Consider the following 21,286-nt stretch of genomic DNA (forward strand, 5'->3'; position numbering starts at 1 on the left):
TGTATTTTAAAGCATTTCTGTTTACCTGTTGATCCTTCTTACATCTTTAAAGTGAGTGTAGCTTATGTGTTTCATTTAACATGTCATATCCACATTGCTGTCCTTGAATAAAGACCATGGCTTTAAACCAGTATACTTTTGATCCATGTCATACAGTCTGACTGGAATTTCTTATCTGAGTAAACACTCCAAAGCACATTTTATTACACTCTTTTTAAAATATTTCAAATGTAAATGACAACAACAACAAAGAAAAACATTTATTGCTCTAATACATAATAGCAAGTTGATATTATTTTTTATAAAGTATTTTAAAAACCCCGAGAACTAAAATACTGTTTGATGATTACAGAAACTTTAGTACGTGATTATACAGTGATTATACAGAATCTATATTCATTTTATACACAGAAGAAAGTTCAGGAAACAGTAAGCAGGAAACTCCGCTATGTATATGTGTATTAGCTACAATTAACAGCCCTATCCAGAAGATGCTGAGCACACTCAACACATTGACTTCAGCAAGTGTTAGAAGATGGTCAGCAGCTGTAAGGATGGAGCCCAAAGGATGTTCTTGAAGGAGTATGTGGTAGCAGTGATGATATTTTTTTGACAATTTTTCTTATGGAATCACTAATAAAATAAATTTTTAATGGTCACTGATAAGCACCAGCTCACAACACTGCATGTGGCTGCATCACTTGCACATTACATTTCCTGACACGCTGCATATACAATACACCTAGAACTCTCAGTGCAGAGGAAACTGAGAGGGTTGTTATGTAGCACTCACAAATTACCACAGGGAACATGTACTTTTCAGTGGCATTTTAAACAGTGAAGTTGCAATATTACTTTAGTGACTACATTCCTTAGAATCATATAAACATAGAATCACTCCGGTTGGAAAAGACCTTAAAGATCATCGGGTCCAAACACAACCTAACCATACCACCCTAACTAACAACCCTCCGCTAAATCATGTATCCTTACGTAAAGGAAAAACATAAAGGAGTCAGTTACATACTTCCTGACATTTTAATACTGGCTTTCAGGTGTTCTCAAACTAAAGTGCTTTCATGTTTCAAATATTTTAAACATTTTTCAATTTCTACAAAAAAAAAAATAATCCATAATATGTATACATTTATTCTATATGCTTGTGAATGCAGTGGATGATTTAGTCTATCCCTGTTTCCTCACCCAAAAAATTGGCATTGCCATCTCCCAGATCTTTCTTTTGAAACCAAGTCTGTGAGCTTGTTCCTTGAATGTAAGCATCCAGAAAATAGCAGATTCCAGGGATATCACTGGGAAAATTCGGAGGAAGTTCTTCTCTTGAGCGCGACGTAAACACAAAACCTGGATACTCCTTTAACAATCTATAACAAAAAAAAACAACAAATTGCTTCTGTTAAAAAGGAATCAATCACTAATTGTTACTATATACAAATACAATTAATAATTGTTCATGAATTCTTTATAAAACAGTCAGCATGTATTTAATATTTATAATTTTTACTGAAAAGTTGAAAAAAACTATTTGCTAACCTTGATGACTCATTAAGTCAGGCACCAGTACAAAAAGGAATATCACCTCTCTTTTTTGTCTTGTCAGTGCTTTGAATATAGGTGCTGTATTTGTTCTTGAAAAAAATGATGCAGATAGTTCAAAAATGAGAGCTAATTCAAATTAACACATGAAACCGGTACCACAATTAATGTTCCAATAAATGAAATACTGACAAGATTATTAACAAAGTTATTCAGATCCTCCTACCACTTCTAAGAGGTTTTTTTTTCCCACAAAACATATTGGTCTTCCATATCTGAGACACAGATCGCTGTTCTTTAGGGATAAATATTGATGACTAGGACCTAAGGATCCAAATAATTATTACTACAGATAGGAGTCGTGCAAGATGTCATCCTGTGTTTATATGTGTATATAAATCCATGTAAAAACATTAAACACAAAGACTGTTATCGCATCATTCGCTCAGGTGAAAAAACATACAATGGCAATAATAACTATTGTCTACCCTTCGACTCAGTTGCCTGTTTTCTAGGCATCCAAATAATTATGGTGTGAGGATTCTTTTCCAACAGTTTACTTATTTGAGATATTGATGAATAAGCAGACAAACAGAGAGCCACTTTCGCCTCAGAATATAAACAGATTTTGTACGGAAGTACTGTCTAATGATTTTAAGAAAAGGCTATAGCCAATCTGATTCAGAAAGATTTGCCAAGCAGACATGGAAAAAGTCATTATTGGCCACTGCAGTTCTTCTGACTCAGCTAAGAACTGGAGACGATGATGCTACGTCTCTATTTAGACTGCATGATCCAAACCCAAGTTACTTATGTGTGCTCTAATACATCTGCCATCACCCACAGAAGATAAGCTTTAGCTTTGCACCCTCTAAGTTGCACAGTATTGCTGCAGAGGATTTCAGAATATCCTATGCCAACTTCTCTGACACAGCCCTGACACAACATCAGATACACAGCACTGAATAGAAGCTGAGTATGAACAGCCAGCTGTTCAGGCTACAGTTCTGAATAAACACATTTGCAAGGTAATTTTAAGTATAACTAAAGAGATAATATGAAGGGAGTATCAGGCTTAGAGGACAAAGGAAAGATGCTACGTTTTCCATGGGAGAGCTTGCTAACTATCTGCATGAAACCAAATATCCTTTACTAAAATGATCTGAGCGAATAATAAATAGTACAGCCTAGGTTCCACAATAAGAGGTTCAGACTGAGCTGGGATCAAGGCACACATAAAATAAACACTATCATAGTTGATTCACTGCAACCTATTCATTCATCTTCCCTAATCAAAAGAGAATGGGGATGTGTAAAGTGATGCTTAAAAATTGATTAGGTTGTTATTTTCAAGGACATCTGCCTCAGTTTGGTATCCATGAATTAAGGAAAATAAGTTAGATTAACAGTTATGTGCCTTCATAAGGTGCTGAATTGGTAGCTACAGATCTGACCTTGATAAGCCAGATTTTGGCTGCCTATAACAGATGCTTCTCTACAGACTTAGTTGGTACAGACAGTGGGTCTCTGGTTTCTCTAAATAACATTGTTAGCTATCCTATTTCTGGAATGCAAGGTAGCAGGCTCAGACAGTGAAACCACAAATTAATGGAGAAGCTGCAGATTGGTGGACAGAGCTGTAGCTGACAAGACTACTGGAAAGAGCAAGTCAAACATCCTCCAAATTGAAAGTACACAGCAAAAAAGACATCTGGCCTTCCTCAAAAGACCACCAGAGGAACACTGAGAGATAGCACACATGCATAAAAGAACTAAGACTTGGAGCGGGGAAAAAATGTCAATCATTTTGGGGACTTATTGTAATAACCCAACCTTTTCTTTGAAATCTAATGCATATGTAAGCAGCTTGTTCTTTAAGTATGTGCCTTTCTTGCTCTCTGGTATGGAGGCTTGGAGGAATTACCCATCTGCATCTGGTGTGTGTGCAGCACTGATTAAACATACCTGCTTTATAACTACTCTGTGGTTATAGATTTTGATTTCCGCACATCATCTACTTTACAGTAAAAGCCACTAACCTCAAAAATAAGCCAATTTTATGAGAAGCAAAAAAAAGGCAAGAGGTGTATATCTTCAGGGCAAAAAGCAACATTGCCTCAAGTTCTCCATTTATTTGAATCATAACATCTAAAAAATTAGTATCACCTGTTCCGTTTCACTCTGTTGTTGCTGGTTGCATGCTGAGTAAAAATAACCAATGTGCAACCATGAGCAGTCAAGACAACGAATGACTTTTACATTAACTACTTCAAGTGGAAATTTTACTGATATACACCATAATATACCTGTAAGTCGTTGGGCTGACATTTATTTTGCGAGGTACACTGCAAGATTCAAACTTGTTGGCAAGGGTTACGTTGTTTCCAAAGAGACAATAACGAGGCATTTTAACTCCAACAACTCCAGCAAAGACAGATCCAGAATGAAGGCCAATACGCATCTTTAAAGAAAAGGCAGAAAATATCACAATTAAGTAAGACAAATAAAATGGTTAAAATTTTTAAAATTCTTCCTTTTTTAAAAAAATAAAATTATGAGCTGCTAATGTAAGTTAAGTTAGTACCGTCTCCTTAATATGTCTGTATTCTGGTCATTACTGTTCGTAGAGTGGAAGGTAACCCAAGTATACCTTGCATTGCATAGTAAATCACTCTTCATCTGACATGACTGAGATAAAGGTGGTCTTTCTGGCAGTGAAATGATCTAGAATCACCATCAGGAGTTACTACGACACCTGAATGTTTTCCTAGGAGGAACTGTGTGGCACAATGTTAGACTGATGAAAGTGACTAAATTGAAATAGTAATTGCTTTGCTGTTAAAGTCAGAAGACAAGCCCTAGGGAACAGTGAAGAAAATATGTCTATGCTGTTCAGCAGTAGAAACATTTGATACCTCCTATTCACATTCAGAGTTTGAATTTTCAGTTTTGTTTAGTTGGTGCTGCTTTCTAGGGTCCTTTAAAAAAACAATATTGTGTGCATTACACATATATAGACTTTAGAGTCTACATATAAGTATGTTTTCATCATAGCAGCACTCTGACAAAACAATGGCACAATGTTGGGTAATCCACATATCTACCGTGTGTGCTACTCTTCACATATACAGAGAATACCATAACATTAAGAAGTCACAGCTCTAGTTTTGAGTGAAAAAGCAGAAAAACCTGCAAGAAAAGCAAAATCCACCCTCACAGCAAAGATGACGAGAATGTATACAATGATATAAAAGTCTGATTTAAAATAGCAGTTTGCAGTCGTGGCTTTTTGTTTGACAACTAGTATTTGAAATCACAGTAGACTGTGACATACTTCTTGCTTCGCCATACAGTCAGTGCTTTTGTGAAGCATCTCTTTAAAAAAATGCATACTTTCATTAAAAATAGACTCATTTTTCCTCTAAGAAGCTTCTAGAAGTTGTTTATTTTTTCTCCCTACTTTAAAATTACTTTCAGAATGTAACAACATTCATGATTCAAAACTATACAAGTAGCATTTGTGTGGAAATTATAAACATGATATTGTCATAAATATGTTTCCATATCTTCAGGCATAATTTAATTTCATATTGTGAAATACAAGTATAGTGGTATCTATTTCCACCATTTTTAATACTGCTGTTCTCTATGATAATTGTGGAGTCTCTAATCCTCATAAAAAAACATTTTCTTGGTCTTAGAATACAAACATTCCATATACCATAATCAAAGAAGTCTGAAGTTCCTTTTCAAAAGGGGCAAATGACCAGGCAAGTATTAAAAATAAGCGGTGAAAGACATAATTAATCAAGACACCTGTATTAAAAATAACAAGACCACATTTCAGGTGGAAAGTTCAGTACATGTTTATGTCTCCATTGAAAAGAGGTCATAAATGTAACTAGCACTGAATCTAACAGTGGCCTTGCCAGCATTATCAGCATTCTTACAGTGACCAGCAACAGAATCATTTAAAGACATGTGGATTACTGCAATTAGAGCATGTCTTTGATGATTCATGTTAATAACTGTTACCTCAGAACACTTTTATGTTCTCCTAGGTTCCTATTTTGAAAGAGGATTAGTCTCCTAATTAGAAAATAGGAAAATTGATTGCTAGGGAGACAAAAACAGCAGCATATCAACGTGCACCTATTAATTTAGCAGCATTTCGGTTGATTTTAAGACCTCTGCTTCATCTTTACTTATCCACAACACTCATATTCATAGAAATAAAATGGTCAGCCTCTCCACCTATACACACTTGATTCCCCAACTTGTCTGAGTTAATGAAAATTTTCCTTGGAACAACTACCCCTAAACCAATCAGAATTTTCCCTTTTTACCATATAAAATATTATAAAATAAAATATATGACCTTGATAGGCTCCCCATGGGGAGACACCACCTCGTCTGACAGCTCCATCATCTTCAGGGCCATCAATGCTATTTGGACAGCATGGGTTTCACTTTCTTTGTGTAAACCTCCAGCGACACAGTAGGCATCTCCAATAGTCTCAACCTAAAACAGGTATATTTGTTCCTTAATATTACAATACTTGACATATAAAAGAATGGTCTGTGGCTTTAATGTGTTATCTGCATATTGACTGAGTCCTGCTTGTCCTGCTAAATTATTTAAGTCTAAGTTTTAAGTTTAAGAATAAGTCCTGTGGTAACCTCTAAAAGACAAAAATGCACGACTAATATTTATTGCTGGGCATGACAATAGAATAGTTTTCCTTGCTCTCCTACTGTCAGACACCTGTAGTTACATTAAACACACTGATTTACCCCAGATTCACAGCACTGTAACTGAAATCCACTTTAGAAATGACCTCTTAGGTTTTGATGGGTTTCTAGCTTGGCTGCATGTATTGCTCACTCTGTTGATATACTCTTTTTTTTGCTTATGTTTTATGATTGATCTTAATATCTTTTTCTTATAATGAAGGTTTAAGGCAAAATATTCTTTGGACTTCTATTATTCTCTGTCCTATTTTGTCTTTAATTCCTTTCCTGCCCCGTGGCCCCATACAAAAGCAAAAAATGCTGTACCTTGTAGACATCTAACTCTCCACATTGGTAATCGAAGCGAGTATAAAGCTCATTAAGCATGGTTATAACCTGCATAGGGGAGCACTGGGAACAGATGGCAGTGAATCCAACAATGTCAGAGAAAAGCATCGTGACATTATTAAACTTCTTAGCTTGCACCACTTGTCCCTGCCACAGCTGCTGAGCAACTTCTCCAGGAAAAATAGAAAACAGAAGATCTACTGTCTTCTTCTTTTCCTCTTCAAGTGCTTGATGGGCCTGTTCAAGGGTTGCTTTCAGCTTTCCTAACCTCTTCTTCAGTCCATCCTGAGCTCTGGCTTGCTCCCCAATCAAAACAACATCTCTCAGTGCATTGTGAATAGGAATATCTGAAAGGTATAATCCACGTCCTGTAAAATCTTCTAGCCTATCCACACATGGAGATCCCAAGAACAGGATTGCACTGGATTCAAGAATATAGATCATTTGGCCTTTAAGATCCATTACCTGAAACAGTTAAAGAAACAAGAATTCATGCACACCGTGCAAGGCAAGAATTTAGAAACAAGAAACACATTTTGCTGAAGCACAGGAGAAGTTTCCCTCCATATTTCCAATGACTCTTTTTAAAAATCAAATTAACAGTCAAATTTTATTTCTGTTGTAGTTCAAGAGGAGAATTTTCACTGAATGTTGGTTTCGAAAACTGAATTACCTTACAAATAGACCATCATTATCAATTTGTATTAGAGGTCGGAAGATAAGTGATGTAAAATATGACATTTTGTTTTATGGCTTTTAAAACTCCATCTATCTTGCATGTTTCCAGAGAAGAAAACAAATTCCTCATTGAAGTAAAGGTTATAAAAAGACTCTTACCATAGATGATTTCAGTTCAGTATTATCCCATCTTCTCACTCGTACTGTAAACTGCATATTTAACATTGTCATTATTCCACTAAATGTGCAGCTTATTTTAGGGGTAAGAATTTCAAAATATTCTTCAAAGTTAGGCTTAGCTTGAAATTCTCTTCTGGTCAAAAGTCTTCTTATCCCATTTCCAACTTGTAGAACAGACATATCCTTGTCAAACATAAAATGAAATGGGAAAATCTTACAGAACACAGAGGCGGGTATCACAAGAGAAGACTGCGGTTTACATGGAGATAAAGATGGTTTTGCGCTTTTGACTTGTATAGAGTACAGCAAATAGGGCTGATTAACAAACTCAGCGCAGTCATTGTGGAAACAAGAAGGCATGAGCATGACTTCCACCTCAGTTTCATACAAAATGTGAGCTGCTGCTTTAATAATGCCAGATAGAATAAGACTTGTGATTTTCTTGGGAAAGAAATAATACACATTTAAGAAGTCCTGATCTTTCTCCAGGCATAATATGGAAACTTCTTCAAGTCTGTCCTTTTTTCCTGCTTCCTGACTGTGGCTACTTTGCTTCAGCAGAGTAGTGAAACTGTTCAAGAAGTCCTTAAGGGTTCCTCCAATAACCCCCAGTATGTGTTCATCCTCTTCATAGCATATTTTGAATAGCTCTTCACCAAGAGATTCTCTTAGAGACTCCACAGGAACACCTGAATGGAACCACATTTAAATCAGAACTATAGTCGTCATCCTGAATTTCAGGCTAGCCTCTAATTTTTTCATCCTAAAACTAATGAAATCAGCAATATCCTTCACCAATCCAGCACAGATAACTGAGGGTCTTCTCACTTAGGAGTCCTGCCATGACCAACTAAGGCTCTACTATCTGGTGACTGAAAAACATGGAGAATCACTTGTAGTCTAGAGTGATCCAAGACTCATTATTCTGTGGTGGGAATGTAGACAGAATGAATACACATTTTGGTGCGTGACTTAAACCAATTGCCTTAGCTTGATATAAAGAAATAAACTAAGAATGAAAAATAATAATAATAAAAAAGAAATAATAAAATCAGATCAGTGCAGATATACATACTATGCCAAATCCAATAATTCAAATGTCTCTAGGAATATTCCAGGGCTCTGAGACCAGTCAGCACAGAACAGCTCACATCTTCACAGCAAATTCAATTTAAAAGGATAGCTGCATGCAAACTGATTGCTGGAAACATCCTAGCTCCCCAGCTGTTACGAGCTATCATTTTGGAAAGGGTTATCTGCCACATGGCTGGCTTTACTGTTTAAGGTTACAGAGGACAATGTTTCACTTTGTGGAAATGTTAATATACTAGCTTCAATAAGTACTGGCTACTACAGATGTAGCCAGTTCCCATATTCCAAATTAAAGCAGTTGTCATTCCATAGACTAGAATCCTTCAGAGGATGTGAAGAATCAAACCTTTTCTCACCAGTATAACACCATAACATATTACTAAAAGTACATTACAACTCTCTCTAGATGTTGGCTGCTGGAGGTCAGCTCAGACTTGATAAATGTTTTAACTCAAATTTTGACACTCTGAGCTGTTTGTTGCCCAGAAACAATTTACTCTTTACTCTATGTGATGTTGGCATTACTTCAGCCATCACAAGGAGGAAATTATTTATCAGTAACAAGCCCAATTTATATATATATATGTGTGTGTGTATATATATATATATTTAAAATGAAATATCTATATATCTATAGATATATCATTTTAAATAAATATTTGTACACGTAATATATGTGTACTACTAAACAAGCAAACATTACCTGCTGCAATAGCGTGATCACTGATTATTTTTTCAAAATCTTCTCTATCGCCAATTTTTCTGCAAAGATCATAAAAATACAAATAAAACTCCTGAGAAATGAGGACAAATGGGATAGAAATAGCATTCAATAGAAATTACCCGCTCGGTATTTACACTGTAAAGATCAAGTTTTGCAAATCAAATAGGCAGGTTTGGTTTTTTTCTCATTCAAAATGGGACTTAGTAGGATCTTAGATTATCCTGCACACTTGTGATAAATTTAAGATTTAGTTGTCTGCACTCAGATTATGGATTGAGGCCGAATGCTGCAGTCTGTCATTGATTAGAGCCTCTTACACTGCAACAACCCTATTTTTTGTTTCACTAGTATTTTGCTATTTGTAATTCTAAGTGTATTTCATGTTCACTAATAATATATACAACATATAATAAATATATATATTTATATATTAATATATATTAACATTAACATTTATATATTAATATATATTAAATAAATATTTATATATATTATAAATATAATAATGCATATACAAACAAATAGATTTAAGTATACACTCAAGCATTTCCTGGAATTACATCCAGATAAAGAGAGGTAATAAAGTATTTGTTTTTGATAGGAAATACCAATCAACTCTATTTAGTTCAAAATTACTTGTCCACTGGTAGAAATCCCAAATTCTGTGTTACAGAACAGCAGCCCTACAAGTTCTATGAGGTTGATAAATATCAGCCTGAATATCAGACACAAAATGATGAGATGTGGATTAGATCAACCATCGTACAAGCTGTGAGCCTTGATACAGACTATCTGAATTTCCTTACTTGAATTAACTTAAATATATATTCCTGCAAAAGCAATACAGATGTTTAGATTTGCTTGAGATTCACCTTAGTACACTGTTCAGAATAGTATACTATATATTTTTTCGCTCCAAACCAATTCCCCATATTCCGATACATAATAAAGACAGAGAAAGCATTTCCGTCAGCAATTATAATACACATCTGACCAGCTATCAAGAATGCAAGCATTCACACCAGAAACCACAATTTTTTTTGAATGATTATTTGAATTTAAAATTCTTTTCCCAGACACTTAGAAATACCAGTGCTTTATTTATTATTATAAGGCCATACGAGTGGGAATTAAGACAACCATATCCATCTTTCCATCTATGTCTGAGTATTCCCTGAGTTTTCCCAGAACATCTGCTTATTTTAAGCAATGTTTCCCTGCACAAATAGCTAAATTTGCCCATTAAGCAAACTTAGATTGCATGAAACATCATGCACCAATTTAACAAGGTAACAGAACACAGATTCCAGAAGTCCTGATTCCTAATCAGCACTCCAGACATTATGAACTCTGCAAAACATTTCTGCCGCACAGTTAAGTTACAAGCCTATTACACATACATACCTGGTTTCTTTTATCCTGTGCTTTGCTAACGTTCTCTGAAGTGCAAGATACAGTCTTTCAAACTGGGGAAGAAAGAAAGCTACATTGATTAAATATCATTGTTGAAAATTTAATCATAACATTTTAGACAGAGAAGAATTACTGTGCTGTCCCTGGGACCACCATCTTTTTTTCAAGACGGTATAGTTGTTAGAAAGAACGTGTCATTTCTGTGTTTGGGGTTTAGATCATGTTGATGCCTTCAGCTCCACAGGATCATAGAATCATAGAATGGCTTGGGTTGGACGGGACCCCAAGGATCATCAAGTTCCAACTCCCTTGCCACAGTAGGGCCACCAACTTCCAGGTCTGGCACTAGCCCAGGTTACCCAGGGCCCCATCCAACCTGGACCTGAACACCTCCAGGGACAGAGTGTTCACAGCTTTTCCAGGCAGCCTGATCCAGCACGTCACCACTCTCTCTGTGAAGAACTTCCCACTGACATCCAAGAACTTCCTCCTACCATCCATGTACCAGTACCTACTACTCCAGTACCACTATAACGTGTAATTAAGGCCCCTTATCTGATGTGCATGTGTGGTTAGGCATTCTAAAATTGATGTGCTTTACCTCCAAACTGTCAGATGACAATAAAGATTTAACTCTTTTTAAATCAATTCGCTTCTTCTATACCCTTTCTCTAGTTCCTAATCAAAATACCACATTCAGGATGTGAATTTCAACCCGAATAATTGTCTTCTGTATGTACTTTCATTTGAAAACCAACCTTCAAGAAAAACTAAGTCATAGAATAGTACTGCACTGCCATTTAAAATTTGCCTGTGATGTTTCCTTTGGTTTGTCTTTTTTATGGTTCCCATTCCCTAAGAAAATCAGCTTTTCCACTGCACATTTTACTTTCTCTATTTTGAAAAGGAAAACTATCATTAGAATAAAATATCACAGGAAAGGAAGGCACTATCTACTGAAGACTGTTTCCAAGTAAACATCTAAATTGAAATGTTCTAACACATATACAAATACAATATAAATCACATATATTTATAAACCAGAACAGTAAGTGGAAGACCATCCAATTCAATATGTATCTCCAAGCAATATTCTCTGTATTTCTGCAAACGCTGAAAGAAGCAAATGAAACCATCACATGCAAGAATCATAGAATCATCCACATTGCAAAAAAACTTCAAGATCACCAAATCCAACCATAATAATGGGAGGTGTTGATCCCAATTTTACATTAGAAGCTAGAAACTCCGCATGTTTATACTTCATATCTTAAGCCCGATGTCCAACAAAACTCTTAACTTAGTTACTTAACTCAGGGGGACTTTATCTGCCACAATAGAGACACATTATAGACTCAAAGAATCACAGAGTGGTTTAGGTTGGAAGGGACCTTTAAGATCATCTGGTTCTAACCTCCCCTGCTATAGGCAGGGACACTTCTCACTAGACCAAGTTGCTCAAAGTCCCACACAGCCTGGCCTTGAATGCTTACAGGGAAGGGGCATCCATAGCCTCACTTGGCAGTTTATGTTAAAACCTAATTACAGTTTCCTCGAGTAGCATTAACATACACATGTATTATATATTCTAATAATGTCCTCCACTTTTTATATTTGAAAGTGAGGTAATTAAGTTCATAAGTAGTCTAAATGATGTAAGGACCAATTTGATCAAAAGTTTATCCTGATCACACTATATTATGGATTTCCATGATTCTTTGGAAATGCAATCTCTTAAGAGGAACAATCAAAATGAGCAGTGAGAGACTGCAAATACAGGGCAAAATATAGGGAAATACAGTGGAAGGGACAGTTTAAGAGTAGATAAAACTGAGTGTAGAAAAATTGTATAAAAAAGCAATTGGAAAAGATGAAATGAGGATTTAACTTCTGTTTACCTACACAATACTACAAACAGATTTCAAAAGGCTTATATCTAAAGGCTTGCATAAAATGCATTTTAATGTATATAATGAAACGATGGTATTAATACAGAGTATTCATTTACCTCAGGAAATATTAGTTTGCAGATGCTTTCAGTTAATGTGTGCAGGTACACTCTACTTCTGCTTGTTTTCCTTTGTGGAAGGTTTCCTTGAATGTCTTTTTCATGGACTTCTTTGCAGACGGGCAAAGCTGCTCTAGAGCTGTTTTCTGTGCAGTCCTTCTCATGTTCATCAGCAATATGACTTTGTGTCAGTAAGGAGAAAGGACATTCCCCTGTGATCTTCAAGTCTTTCAGTTTTGTACAGAACATGCTGTACAGTCTCTCTATGAGGGTAAGAGTACTTGGCTTGGTATTTAATAGTATTCTTATGTTTACTAACAAGAGAAGAAGATGCAAGACTATTTGATGAAGCAACCTCTGTGGAAGATTATTGGTAGCTAGAAATCATCTCAGGAACAGATATGTGCCCCTGGAAAACAAGAAAGAAAAAACAAACAAAGAAACAAACACAAATGTATTATTTTATTTTCTCCTTCTAAAATGAAGTGGTAGTTTTTACCATGCATGCATTAGAATAATGGCTTTCCTAAAGCTTTGCGCATGCAGTATTTTAAGCATGTAATCCCTACTGATTTGAATGCTTCATGTAGTTAAAACTGTGTGCATGGTTAAGTGCTTGGCTGAATTGTGGCTCTAGCAATTAAGGCAGAGGAGCTGTTTTATCTGATATATCTTTGTTCATGGTGATGGATGAAGCTCCTGAAAGAGCAAATAGCAATGAGAAAATCTTTTTAATTCTTCATAAGCCGTTATTAAAACTACTTGATGTGGCACAATGAAACTGATTTGTAATGGATGCTTAAATCTCAACTTAATCAATGCCAAAGGTATCTCCCTCTTGGAGCAGAGAACTATTTGACTGAAGTTAGCACTTATTTGTCTGGAACAGCGGACTACCCAAGACCATGGGTTAGTGCCTTCTGTAAAAGCCACAGCTCCTGTCCACAACAGCCAGCAGTCTGGGACTGTCAACAAATGGGAAATAGACAACATAGCATGTAGTTACTTGGAAACACCAAGGGATTTTATGCTTTTACAGGTGATGTCTTTCAAACAATGCATTAAAACCAGAGTTGGACATTTCAGTTTAATTTGGAATTAATACTCTGTTATATTTATTTCAGTAAGCCTTAATTCATTTCCTGTTGACCACACCTCATTTAATCAGATCCCCTCATCCTCATGCAATACTCCAACAAGATAACTCCTGAGAGCTTCCGGCAACTCTTGAAGCAGCTGAACTGTTACATTTCTCTCCCTAGAGATACAGCCCAATAAGGCTTTCCTTCAGAGGCACTGTGGCTTTAATTGGCCTATGCACCGCACTGCTTGTTCCTCTCTCTGAGACAACCAGAGGGCCACTGGACCAAGGCAAAAAATAACTAAATCCCTAATACAGGTTATGAACTGCTGCTTTTGAAACAGCTGTAATGAATGACACAGCAGGGGAGTGCTGCAGAGACAGCATAAGTGATGCAGATAAAAGTAGCAACAAGCTGAGGGAACTCTGGCTGGACGTCCTGCTGGAAAAAATATCTTGCAGAAAAGGCCCTTTTCAAGTGTGCTGTAATGCTGATGATGGCAGGCCAGCTTCTAAAGGGTATCTACTGAAACTATGGAAGCATTATTTTAAGAAATAATGATAAGAAAAATAGGGAAAAGAACATTTGCATAAGATCTTATATTTCTGATTTTGATGCTGAAATTTACTCGTTTCTACTGCATGTACTTTATTTTTTACTGCTGCATACTCTTGTGTAGCAAACATGCCAGTGAAAGTTCCAAGCAAGAACCATGCTCTCTATATGGACATCAACTTATATTGTTTCTCGTTATTGTATAAGCACCATTTTATATATATAAACATTTTTCTTCAGGAGCCATTATAAAACCTCATATTACATTACTAAAAGAGAAAAACAAAGCAAACAAATAAAACCCTACCTTTCCTGTACTTAATTGTACTTCTTATTGAACTAGTGTATTTAAATACTGCTAAGAAAAGTGGTAACATAAATATATATTTATTTGAACCATTGTCAAAGGATAAGAAGAGCAATGGCTGTGATGGAACTTTGTTTTTTTCCGTATTGCTGGTGGAACTATTTTTCTGTTTCTAGAAGCCAGTAATCCGGAATTATCTGGGCGAGGGGGAGATCACTGGCATGTTAGGATGGTATATTAATTAGTGTATTATTAGTGTAAATGTCCTGAAGTTCTTATTTTCCCAGGAACAAAGGGAATGGTTCCTTGATAGTGTACATCCCAGCTCAAACCAGTATCAACTTAACAGGCACTACAAGCTTAAAGTGGTGACCAAAGGAAGATTCTGCACTTCGCTTGCAATGACAAGACCCTCTAAAACACGTTTAAAGAAACAAAGTGGAAGCCTAATGCCATCACATCTTCAGAGGATTCAAACACCGAAAATAAAGAGTATATATACACTAAGTCTCCCATAATTGAAAAGTCAAGTTTCCATTTGGTATCCTAAGTGTACCTTGCAATTAATCTAACTAAAATTCAGAAAAGCACATAATTTTCTAGGAAAACCTGCCTCTCTCCAACTGTAATTAGGCAGTGTCTTTTTAAATGTCTGTTAGGAGAAGGACAGTGAATAGCCTCTGTTGTGTTTAAAGAAGAAATTCCAGCAGTGTGATGGACTTTAAAAAGTTATAAGAAAGATGAGATATGGTACATGTCACAGATTGAATCAAACATTTGCAAGCGTGTTTCAAGAATTATAAACTTCAGCTCTCCCATTTTTCATAATGTTTAAAAACATTTTCTGACCATGAGAAAAAAAAATATGGCACTTGAAAAAAATATGGAAAAAGTTTCTGGTTTTGATCCCTTTCCAAACACGCTCTGTGAGAGCTTATCCCACGGGAGCAGCGGTGTTTTATATGAATTCTTCATCTCTGCTCTATTAATTGCTGTCATATTTACCTTTGGAAGCAAACTGAAAAAATGAAATTAAATAATCTGTGGCGAGAACAAACTACAAGCAACACATTTATTTAGTGTCTGGCTGAATAAAACATGGCACTGTGCCACTCAGAAAAACTAAGATGACTTTACACAGCATAGTCATAGCAGTAGAATAATTTAAAAGTGTTCAAAATGCTTTGTGCAAACATTTCATTGTGTATTTACATCTGTACTTGTCTTACAGCCAGAAGGTCTTCCTGTGTGATTATTTGTACTAGCTGCTTCTGAATATTTTCCTCTGCTAAAACAGTTCCTTGACGATTGCATGAAATACAGCACAGTGAATAAATCACACAGTAAAACCGCCTTATATTAATGCAGTCATTTATAAGAATTAAGCAATAACACTTGCTAACAGTAGCTAAAGTTGTTATTCAATCTTAAAGACATGGGAGGAAAAATTAGAAGCAATTTTCTTTACCTTTTTCTTTACCTAAGCTACGTCATTTGATCAGAGTATCATATGTTATGTTATAGTGTTACTTCTTATTTTTAGTCAGACAAGTCAGTTAGGTGAACTTCCACACAGTGAGCAATGATTTTAAAAATATATATTGACTGATGCAAAAAATACCCCTCAAAATATATTACTACCTGGATCTATCTTTCTGCAGCTCAAGAGCAATTGCAGTGCTTGAAGGAGCTTAGTGTGGTCTGGAAGTCATTGCCTGAACGGAAATAGTTGTTAACATCTGTCTTGTCTTTATGTAAAATGGAGACTTGCAGTTCCCACCAAGCTTTAATCCTTGTGGGATTCAGAAATCACTGCCTTTTAAACCCTTGCCAGTAGGCCTCTGCACAGAGCAAGGCAGGATCTTTACATAGTCTGTCTCTTTACATACAGGCAAACCACATGTAACTCCTAGTAAGACAGATTCGAACCCATCACCTCATCAGGAACAGCTCAATGTGCATTTAGTTCTTTTCAGCAAAGAATCCCAGGGAATAAAACTAAATCCTATAATTTTGTCTTAAAAATCTGAAATGCAACAGCAACACTTGACTTTTTCTACTTAAAGAGCCATGTGTGGCAGAAGAATCAAAGCTTTGATTTGACTATTTCCTAAGATTTTAAGGAGTCTTCTAAAATGCTCAGAGAAAATTGATCAAGTCTGCATCAAGATACAAGTTAATATTATAAGAAGTCAAAATAAGTTTTGTTGTTTTTTTTTTTTTAGTCTCACTAAATCCTGCACAAGTAAACAAGCCAACTTTGCTTCATTGAACACATTCGAAGTGCACATACCTTCAAAAAGTTAATTTGTTTGGATATGGCTGCTTTGGGAAATACAAGATATACGTAACTGGAGGAGATGGGCAAATCTGTTTCCAAATATCTGAGTAACAGAAAGTCATAATAGAAAGAAAAATGCCAGTTACTGCCAGTTGCTGACTTAAGTGGAGGGCATCTTGGAAGACACGTGTCCTTGTAAAGAGGACCAAGGTGTTTCTCTGCAACTCTGCATTCAGAGACTAAACCTTCACTGAAATTTGAGGATGCCTCATTTATTCCTTTCTATTAAGTTAGTTCTGTCATTAACAGAGTAAATACATTTGCTAAGCTACCTGAGGACAACTGTGTCATTGGCCAAGAATATCATGTAATGTACACATTACATGTAGTACATTGGAGGGATAGGATTTTTAAGTCTGCAGCAACAAGGCAAGCTTAATTAAAACATTAATAAGACCAATTTGCACAATGAACACAAGTGTAAAAAGAAAACCACAAAACCAAGGACTTGAGTGTTAGGTGACCACTGAATCCTAAATCATTACTACACTTGTGTAGATACTATTGTACTAACACTACACAGTAATACCTATTTTTTTCAGCAAGATTCTAGGCTCTTTCACTGCACAGTTGCTACTTGAGTAAAGGCCATATCTGAAAGACAAGACTGTTATCCTTCGTATAGATCAGGTGAGATGTGATGATTTTTAACAGTGGACTTCACAATAAGTCAGTGGTACCCCAGAAATGACTAGATCCAGCAATCTCAAATTCTACTCTGTCTCCAGAAAGGAATATGCTTTGTCAGGCATTAACTTCTGCTTTTTCCCCTGTAAATGTCCACCGCTCTTTCTGACAAGTTGTCCCTACTTCTAATCTGTCTGTACATCAGAGCCCTTTAGGGAAGTGTTATTTTTCACTTCAAAGCACAAAATGCCATTTTGTGCTGTGCAAGCCTAATTCTGGTGTCCTGACTTTCAGATTTAGCTCTTTTTGTGGCTACTTCTAAAAGAAGTACACTCACAACAGTTCTGTTAATCACGGCACACCTTTGATAGGAAGGAAATATCACTGCCCATACTTCACTGTCTAGTGAAATTGCAGTGACTACTAAACTACGTTCAAGGTAGTAATGCAGTTATGATACAATACTACAACCCATAATAACCAATTGTTAATTTAACAGCCCAAATATTTTACTAAACCCAAAGTCAGTGTGGTGACTCATCCCTGTGTCCTGTATAACACCTCTGTACATTTTTTTTTCTTCATGAACTGCTTTAAGAAACAGAGAAATGCAATCAGTTATTTCCCCAGTGATACACATCTCATGGACTGTGATCTACTGCAAAAATGACAACTTCAAAGCTAGGAGATGCAGAAAATAAGAACGCTGAACTTTGTTCTCGTGGCAATCAGCAGAAAAAAACTTTCAGGGAATACATAAGTAAACTTCAAAACTTCCAATGTATGTCATTTTAAGGTCATCCTGAGACATGCATTTCTTCTGCTTTAACATTTGTATATTAACATCTTGTAACATTTAACATCTTGTAATAACAAGAAGCTCTGTGCCCTAGCATAGAAACCAATGGGCTTGGAGACAGGCTAAATCTCTAGTTTTTAAATATCACTGAATTTCTGATACCCATTTCCTTCCAGTGGTCTACAACAAATCCCTAGATCCAAATATAACCCTAAGAGAGGCCTAGAGTGGTTTCAATTAAACACACATGGGAAATCCTAATTACTGCACCCATGTTTTGTCATGCAACTAAAGGAAGGACTGATTCCCAAATGTAACTTATAAGACACATCTTTGTCATTTTAAGTATCGCATGCACTTTCACAGAGTAAATATTTTTCCTATGTTAGGACTAAATAACAGGGAGGCATGCTGAGAAGATAGCGTGGGAAATTTTTTCTCTTCCTGTTAGTCAAAGGCTATCCATGAAAACATTCCATAGCAAGCCCAGCAGGCAGCCCCAGAGCACCTGGTTCTTTGCTCTTCCATTGTGCTCTTAGGCAGAAATAGCAGTTTTTGACTGTGATGCATCCTCTCAACTCCACTACAGGTCCAAAACATGGGTAGTACTATCAGCTAAATACTTATAATGGAGGTGGTGCCCACAAAACTCCAGCTACTTTAACTGTGGGAGCTCTTAATGTTGACTGCTCATGGGCCCTAGTTCTGAGGAAGACCTAGAGATATTTCATGAAAGTACAATCTGTTGTTTACAACCACAACTCATTATTTAAATATTTTCAGAACTCCTGATAATGAAGTGATGTTATTGGTGACACCTTAAGTGATCCAGGTACACAGTGGGGGAAGCAACTGTAACAGTGAGGACAAACATTAGCAAAAACCTATCCCAAATGTCCAGAAATTATTTTCACACTTCTAAAGGAATGCATTTTAAATACAGCATTTCCCTTTAGTCTGCATTTGCAGTCCACAAAAGTACAGAATTTAGTGAGCACTAAGAAGAATGTATATAAATAAATCGATGTCTTCAGCACTCTTTCTGTCATTTCAAGAATAAAAGCTTGACTTGCAGAAATACGATGTTCATAGCCATGTGAAGGAGTTAAACACAAAGATCAAAGTCTTGCCCCTAGTCAGTGGAATGTAAATTAGAATTCAAAAAAGGCAAAGGCAAAGCACTGTGATTCTAGAACACGAAGTAGTTGTTAACTGTTGTGGTTACTGATTCTTTCCAAATACCTACTTACAGCTGTATCTCTCAAGCTTACCATTTCTCCTTTGAGTAGACCTATAACTCTGTGTGTCTGACAAATTTGATTTTTGTTTAGCTCACAGATTGGAAACACTTTCTAGAGCCAAAGAAAGTAAAAAGCTATTGTAACCTGCTGTAATAAAAAAATAAATGAATAGCTTTCTATCTCTGAGTATGTTTCACTAAAATCTTTAGCTTGTATTTATGACCTATCCAGGATTGCTGCATCTTCTATAACAAATGAAACAATAAACTTATTAAAACTGCCAAATTGCCAATGCATAAAGTCATTTCTCCTTTAAGAATCACAGTATTAACTGTAAAGCATCCAGAGATGACCGAATAATTCTTCCACATCTTCAAGGACACTTATCTTGCTGAGTCTTGTATCTGCATGTATTCATCTGCTTAAATCTGCTTAAAACTGGCCCACAGGTTTTCCTAAACACCAGTACTGTTTTCCAAAGATACTGGAGTGTCACAGAGGAACATAAAACATTGAGTATAGTGTCTTATTACAGCGCATGTGTTCAAATACTCCCTTTGTGTTCAGAGCTTTAAATTATAACAAAAAGCAAGATGTAGAAATGATGGAGTACTAAAAGCTTCCTTGAACACTATAGATCTTACAAAATTGCTTGAAAATTAGGTCTGCAGAAAGCAAAGTGTTTCACTAGTAGCTTTCAAGTGCAGAGATTTTAAATGTAATGTTTGTCACCTCTGACTTGTGTATACAATGTCTACAACATCATTTGCACACTGAAAATCACAGACAACTGCCTTTCATATTTATTCATATTTAAGAACTCATGCCAACTCACACTAAAGTCAATGGTAAGCTTCTGGATATAGTAGGAACAGGATTAGTCTCTATCATTCTGCCACTGTTGTCTCAAAATCACTGGCTTGGCTGTTTTCTTATTTTTGAACAAAATATGCCCTTGGCCTTTGTTGTTCTGGGTTTTTGCACGTTGGTGTGTAGATGTGATAGCAAACATGCAACTGGTCTCATTTGAGATCAAACATGATGCATGATAAGCTAAAAGCCAGAATTACTAATTAGTGAAGATAGTTTGTCCTGCAGCAGCAAAGTCACAGCCTTCTAATTTTTCAGATAGGAAAAAAACAAATCTATAAAAGAGGTATATTCAATTAGAATAGGCAGTAGAAGAGATGTTTTCACAGCCATCTTGCAGCTACTGATATTGCTTTACCTAGAGCATGAGGTAAAGAAAACAGCTCTGAGGAAGAGATCAGCCACTTTCCTAATTGTTCTCTGCCATTATGTCTACAGAGCTGGAACAGAAGGCACCTTTCTTTTCAGTTTAATAGTTACCCATGTTTTCTGCTGCAAAACACAATTTAAAACAAAACAAAAAACAAACCCCAACAAGTTCAGGTACAGATTCAGGTGGGAGCTGATTTTGTTAGAGGACATGGATTTTCATGAGATAAGGATCATACAAATAATACTTACCAAACAATATGCTTGTGATCCAAATGCTTTTCGAATAATAGAGAGCCTGAGTGCTGCAGAGAGTGAAGCAAAGTTTTCTTAAGTTATTCACTGTAGAGAACATACAACTGTCCAC

General features: G+C 36.1%; 1 protein-coding gene across 3 annotated transcripts in view; it reads right to left on the reverse strand.

Annotated features, from left to right (window-relative positions):
* Positions 1 to 246: 246 nt before the first annotated feature.
* GUCY1A1 (guanylate cyclase 1 soluble subunit alpha 1) overlaps positions 247 to 21,286 on the reverse strand; it is a 30,177-nt gene continuing 9,137 nt past the window's right edge. The window contains exons 2-10 of one of the 3 annotated variants that reach the window (XM_072336419.1): positions 21,172 to 21,224; positions 12,729 to 13,137; positions 10,712 to 10,773; positions 9,287 to 9,345; positions 7,471 to 8,180; positions 6,613 to 7,098; positions 5,933 to 6,076; positions 3,861 to 4,015; positions 247 to 1,382 (exon numbers count right to left, since the gene is read on the reverse strand). In XM_072336419.1, the coding sequence (XP_072192520.1) occupies positions 1,181 to 1,382; positions 3,861 to 4,015; positions 5,933 to 6,076; positions 6,613 to 7,098; positions 7,471 to 8,180; positions 9,287 to 9,345; positions 10,712 to 10,773; positions 12,729 to 12,977 (2,067 nt within the window). In that variant the 5' untranslated portion in view covers positions 12,978 to 13,137; positions 21,172 to 21,224 and the 3' untranslated portion in view covers positions 247 to 1,180. Of the gene's footprint in view, positions 1,383 to 3,860; positions 4,016 to 5,932; positions 6,077 to 6,612; positions 7,099 to 7,470; positions 8,181 to 9,286; positions 9,346 to 10,711; positions 10,774 to 12,728; positions 13,138 to 21,171; positions 21,225 to 21,286 lie in introns of those variants that run through there. The other 2 variants (XM_072336418.1, XM_072336420.1) reach the window with 2 other exon arrangements.

Source organism: Excalfactoria chinensis, chromosome 4, assembly GCF_039878825.1.
Source record: "Excalfactoria chinensis isolate bCotChi1 chromosome 4, bCotChi1.hap2, whole genome shotgun sequence".
NCBI lineage: Eukaryota > Metazoa > Chordata > Aves > Galliformes > Phasianidae > Excalfactoria > Excalfactoria chinensis.